Source organism: Chrysochloris asiatica, unplaced genomic scaffold (genome assembly GCF_000296735.1).
Source record: "Chrysochloris asiatica unplaced genomic scaffold, ChrAsi1.0 scaffold00077, whole genome shotgun sequence".
NCBI lineage: Eukaryota > Metazoa > Chordata > Mammalia > Afrosoricida > Chrysochloridae > Chrysochloris > Chrysochloris asiatica.
The window spans coordinates 14672444-14679097 of NW_006408595.1; the positions used below are offsets into that span (position 1 = coordinate 14672444).

A 6654-nucleotide genomic window follows, 5' to 3' on the forward strand; every position below is an offset into this window, starting at 1 on the left:
AGTTGTTGGAGCAGCTGGCAGATTGGAACCACCAACCTTGTGGATGTAATCTTTATGGAAACAGATTGCCAGGTTTCTTCTCCCTCAAAGTAGGTGGTAGGTTCAAATCTCCCACCTTTCAGTTAGCAGCTGACCACTTAACCACTGCACCATCAGGGCTCCTTATCCACAGAACGCTGCTGTTGTTAAGTGATCTCACGTTGGTTCTGACTAACGACGACCCTGTATAGGGTTTTCGAGGAGCTGACCTTGAAGTCAGCAGTCCAGTGGTTATTCTACAGTACCGTTACAGACTTCTCTCCACAGAATGTTGTTGTTGCTAAATGCCATTAAGCTGATTCCTACCCATAGCGACCCTGTACAGGGTTTCCGAGAAGTAGCTGGTGAGCTTGAACCACTGACCTTGCAGTTCTAATCAACTTTGCAGTCTAGCGCATTAACCTACAACACCACACCAGGACTCCGTTTGACATGCAACATTGCGAAGTATGAGTATTCCAGAACACTTAATTGTGCTCATGAGGAATCTGGACATGGACCAAGAGGTAGTTGTTCGAATAGAACATGGAAACACTGAATGGTTTAAAATTAAGAAAGGTGTGTGGCAGGGTTGTATTCTTTCACCATACTTATTCAACCTGTATGCTGAGCAAATAATCTGAGAAGCTGGGTTATATGAAGAAAACGTGGCATCAGGATTGGAGGAAGACTCATTAACAACCTGCGATATGCAGATGACACAACCTTGTTTGCTGAAAGTGAAGAGGACTTAAATGTTTACTGATGAAAATCAAAGGCCACAGCCTTAGGTATGGATTGCATCTCATTGTGAAGAAAACAAAAATCGTCACCACTAGACCAATAAACAATATTCTTATCAACGGAGAAAAGACTAACGTTGTCAAGGACTTCTTTCTTCTTGGATCAACAATCAACATGGAAGCAGCAGTCAAGAAATCAAACGACGTATTGCATTAGACAAATCTGCTGCACGAGACCTTTTTAAAGTGTTGAAGAGCAAAGATGTCAGAGCTTGAGGACTAAGGTGCGCCTGACCCTAGCCATGGTATTTTCAATAACCTCATATGCATGTGAAAGCTGGACAGTGAATAGGGAAGACCGTAGAATTGATGCTTTTGAGTTATGGTGTTGGATGAGAATTTTGAAAGTGCCATGGGCTGCCAAAAGAACCAATAGGTCCATTTTGGAGGAAGTGCAGCCAGAGTGCTCCTTGGAGGCCAAGATGGCCAAACTTCGTCTCTTATACTTTGGACATATTGTCAGGAAGGACCAATCACTGGAGAAGGATATCATATTTGGAAAGGTGGAGGATCAGAGAAAAAGAGGAAGACCCCCAATGAGATGGATTGGTAAAGTGGCAGCATCAGTGGGCTCAAGCATGGCAACAATTGTGAGTTTGGCCCACGATCAGGCAGTGTTTTGTTCTGCTGTGCGCAGGGTCACTATGAGTTGGTACCGACTTAATGGTACTTAACAACAACAACAACAACAACAACAACATCCACAGAATAGTCCGTATCAAATGGCTAAAGAGTAAGTGAACCAAGGCAGAAGAATAACAACACAACTCCATCTCTAGGACGAGAGGTCAGTTCCATTTCATGTGTCTCTTGCTAACTCAAGTGAATAATGCATAGCAGAGTCCCAGGAATGTTAATTGTTCTAGTGCTTCTCAAACTTACTCCTTCATTGTAAACTCCTAACTGAGGGATTTCTCACAGAAATATGCATAAAAGCAAACATCTTTCGAAAGAAAACTTCCAGATACATAAAACAAGCTGACAACAAATTAGGAGTTAAGAGACCTGGACCTTTTGGTTGTTTTTCTGGCCTTGAACAAGTCACTTCGCTTCTCTGGGCTCTAGTTTCTAGATTTGTAAAATATAGAGATTAAAGTTCCTTTTATTTCTTAAATCTCTACAATCTGCCCTTTGTTGCTGTTGTTGTTAAATGCCGTCGAGTTGGTTCGGACTCACAGCAACTCTGTACAAGGTTTCCAAGAAGCAGCTGGTGGGTTTGAACTGCTGACCTTGCGGTTCACAGCCCAGTGCTGACCCTACAATGCTACACCAGGAGTCCATTATAATCTGCCCTAGTGAGGTATATGTACCAGGGTTTAGCAGGCATCCTTTGCCTCTTGACCTACTTTTGAAAAATACGCATTCCCAATCATTCTTCGAATGGAACTTGGGAATGACAAAGGTGTTCTATTGCCTCTCCCCGTTAGTGAGGTTAACGAGAGATTAACGAGAGAAGAGCACATGAGGTGTGCCCCTCACCCAATTTTCCTGCTTTCTTTTCCTTATCACCCACCTGGAATACAGGTTTATTTGTTCATTATTTGACCCCCACCCTTCCACACAGCTCCAACGTAAGCTTCTTGAGTGCTTACATTTTTTGTTCACTATAGTTATCCCCGGTGTCTACCTGTATCTGGCACACAGTAGGTCCTCAGTAAGTATTATTTGTTCAAGGAAAGAGTGTGTAATAGGAAATGACACTTGGACTAGGAAACGAGGCTTGTATCATTTCTAAGGTGCTTGGACTTGCTTCCATGTCTGATAAATTGCTTTTGAAGGAGTTTAATGAAAATTCATTTTAGACACATCCCTCTGACTGCAGCATGGTAGATAGGCCAAAGAACAAGGTAGAAAAATGGATTGGAGATCATGTGGTAAAAGATGAAATGAAGGGCAAAATAGAGGCAGGAGGCAAGAAGCCAATTAGAAAGTCATTAAAAGAATTCAGACAAAATATGATAAATATCTGTATTGAGGCAGTTTTTACCTTTTAATTATGTAACTCTTATTGGTTGTAAGGAAATTGTGATTGAAGACAGGGAAATCAATATGTTAAGAATGATGGTTTTCCAAAGTTTACCTTGGCGCTGGAGTCTGGGAATCTTTCACTTTGAGTAAAATGACAGAGTCTGATCCTAAACAAAGAAACAAAGACACTTCATTACTATCAGAATTCCACAGTTATACAGTCTAGATTAGATGTCTATAGTTCAAGCTCCTATATATTTTGTTAAAGTCTATTCCACACCAACAAAGCATAGCATATACAGATAAGATGGAAGAAAAGGGAAGCAGGTCCATTTTCACTGGAACCAGAAAAAAGTCTTAGTGAAGACCCTGCCTCACAAATAAGGCAGTCACTGTAAAATACAAGCATAGATATCCTCAGCATCTACTCCTGGGCTATGCTTGCTCCCTATGCGTCCTCTTTCTGTTCCTAGGGAACAGGAACATGCCAAGATTTCCGATAGTGCTTTATTTCATCAACTACCATAAAACTGAATACTGAATGAAGTCTTAGAAAGAGAGCAGGAGGGAGACAGAGAGAAAGAGATAAAAAGAGAAACAGAACTTAAGGAGAAATAGCAGTCTACAGAAAATGTGTTTTAACATCCCATCATTTATTATCTGCATGAAATACTCTTCAAAAACAGGTACCATGTCCTTCTAAAGTGCTATGATTAGAATCTCATTTAGTATACTTACTAAATGGTACAAGAAAGTAACTAAATAGTATAATCTACTATATTATAGATTGTATCTAAGCATCTGAATAACAAGTTATTTCTGGAATTAAAAGGTTCTTGGTCTTTTTTTTTTTTAAGGTAGTTATGGATAGGTTTCTGGGATTAATAGTTTATTATTATTTGTTAATAGCAGTTCTCAATAAATCACCTGAGAAAATTCAATACACGTTTTCATAATTATGGGTAGCTTTATAATGATTTATAACCATTTACAACAACAAAAACTTATTCCCAAATGAGAATTTTCAGAAAGCGAGTAAAGGATTTAAAAAAAAATCCAAACAAGCCGAAGGATGAGGAAAGAGCTTCCGAGACTGGCATTCCATCTGTCAAAGATCCCTAAAGTCTAACCATCTAATCTAAAACTTGTATTTAGTTACATTCCATAAACATACGCATAACATACACCTAAAGATGCGGAAAACTAAGGAAACAAAAAACCCTATCATAGCAAAACCTTAATTAACTGAAATGCTGCTAGGAAACGGATTATTGTTAGCTAAAACCTGGAGAAAGAACTCTGTTTCCAGAACTTTATGACAACCATTCTGTGTAGATTTATTATAACATAGTTAAGTACTTTTGTTTCAGTGCTTACTTGATATTCAAAATCTCCTAAAATTTGAGACTACCTAATTTTCACTTTGGAGTCCTGGTGTGGTGCTGTGGGTTACTGCGCCAGACTGCAAAGCCGTTTGAACTACAAAGTTGGTAGTTCAAGCTCACCAGCTGTTCTTTGGAAACCCTATACAGGGTGGCTATGGGCCAGAATCAACTCGATGGCACTTAACAACAACAACAACAATTTTCACTTTGGTAAGATGGAGGGTCACAGAAAAAGAGGAAGACCCCCAACGAGATGGACTGGTCAAGTGGCAGCATCGATAGACTCAAGCGTGGCAATAATAGTGAGGTTGGCCCAGGATTGGGCAGTGTTTCATTCTGCTGTGCATAAGGTCGCTATGAGTCGGTACCAACTTGATGGCACCTAACAACAATTGTCAGTATTCGTAATAGAGAAACTGTTGACATTATTGGCATGAATGCACTAACTTTAAAAAGACAGGAAGTCAGTTTTTCAAATGAAATATTATATTATATCATTTGCATCTTTATGTATAGAAAAAAGAAAATTATTTGTATTTTTAGTTTACTCATGGTCTGGTTAACTAAATTATATGTGTCTAAGTTACCTTATATGCTAATTGTTATACTTGCATTATAATCTTGCCTATAATTCACCTAGATCCAATAGATAGGAAACTGGCTATTAGGATTAAAAACGTATTTTTATGACACCACTTTTACCTTCAGATTGTGTATTTGAAGCTGGTAAGTTATCTGGCTGATGTGGAAGAGAATGGTGATAGTGGAGTTGATGGAGAGGATCTGAATCTTTGGATCCAAATGCAACAGTTTCTGGGGTGTAGGAGGATAGGGGATAAAAACCATGGGATAGTTGTTCCTGGGTATTTAAAATGCTGGCTGATCCAGATGAGGAAGTATCAGAGCCAATGATATGAGCTGCACAAGAATTTCCATTTCTAAACAGTGGGTCTTTCAAAGTATTCTTACTGGAACTAAGACATCGAGACCTACCAAGAGAAGAATATTGTGTCAGTATCAAATAACAAATTATAGAACTAAGTTCATTTGAAATATGTTTCTGTGACTTACAGGTGTAAGGGAAAATGTGTTGTGGGTTTGGCTACTGAAAACTGTTTCCCTGTAACCATCTGTAGCAGCTGTCTGTAAATCTCTTTTTCTTCTTCTTGAACTGTCTATAAAAGAAAAAAAGAAATATCTTAAACATAGCAAATGAGGCATTTCCCAAAGTAGGTTCCTAAAAGCTCAAAGCTCAAACAGAATCCTGAAGAGAAATAAGAATTATGGTATATTAAGGTTATTCTAGAAAATTACAAAGTGTATATAGAGAACTTGAATAACACAACATCAAGCAGTATATTTTGGAAAATTATGGCGCATATACATAAATAATAGAGTCCTGATGTGGCACTACAGGATAAGCACTGGACTGCTAACCACAAGGTTGGCAATTCAAACCCACCGTCACTCCTTGGGAACTCTATACAGGGCCACTATGAGTCAGAACTGACTTGATAACACTCAACAACATACATATATAAAATGCAGAGGAGCTGTAAAATATGAAACCAGAAGACCAAGAAGCAATAAATTTTTGAGTAAAATGATAAAGAACTCAAGAAATAAAATGTTTGAGAACCTCTACATTAGGATTCCAACAAAACCCTTGATTCCTGATACCTTCCAGATAAAGCACAAGGAAGTAACCAGACATAATTAAGATCAGTGAGAATTAGCTATCTTATTAACAGTTTTCTACTCTATCCAATTGTTAAGAGTGCAGGTATTTTTCAGTGATGGCTTTTTATTTATTATTCTATAAGCCCCCAAACCTCACACATCACAGTATTCATCCTTTCATTGACATAAACATGTATCATACACCCGTCACTAGAAACACTGCATTGAATAAAATAAGACCCCTGACCTTGTAGAGCTTACATTACAATTTAAGGCACTGACAAACAAAAACTGGCCAGGAAATATGAAGAAAAACTCAGGGATAAGACAACAGAAAATGATGAACTGCCATATAGAGTTTCCAAGGTTAAATCTTTATGGAAGTAAACTGCTACAGCTTTCTTCCACAAACTGGTCGGTAGTTTAAAACTGATAACGTCATCAGATACCAGTCAAGTGCTGAACCACTGTTACACCAGAGCTGTTAATACACACAAACCCCCCACAAATCATTTTCCCCAACAAACGTATCTTTAAAGAAAAGCTTCTCGCTGAGCCTAAAAAACCTCACAGAATCATCAAATAACAAAATTAACAGGAATAAATGTTCTTAGTTCTGAAAAAAACGATCTGAGGGCTCATCAGGCTTGAAATTTTCAGTTTACATACATTATACAAAAACAAACTCAACATGGATTAAAGACCTAAATGAGAATCCCAGAATTATGATATGAAGGCCATCAATGAAAAAATAGGGACAAATTTAAGGGCACTAATTCAGGGAATACACAGACTACAAA

General features: G+C 38.3%; 1 protein-coding gene across 1 annotated transcript in view; it reads right to left on the minus strand.

Annotated features, from left to right (window-relative positions):
- Nucleotides 1–6654, minus strand: part of SENP1 (SUMO1/sentrin specific peptidase 1) — a 54444-nt gene that overhangs the window by 17943 nt on the left and 29847 nt on the right. The window contains exons 6-8 of the mRNA XM_006865353.1: nucleotides 5246–5349; nucleotides 4877–5163; nucleotides 2902–2956 (exon numbers count right to left, since the gene is read on the minus strand). Of these exons, the coding sequence (XP_006865415.1) occupies nucleotides 2902–2956; nucleotides 4877–5163; nucleotides 5246–5349 (446 nt within the window). The remainder of the gene's footprint in view (nucleotides 1–2901; nucleotides 2957–4876; nucleotides 5164–5245; nucleotides 5350–6654) is intronic.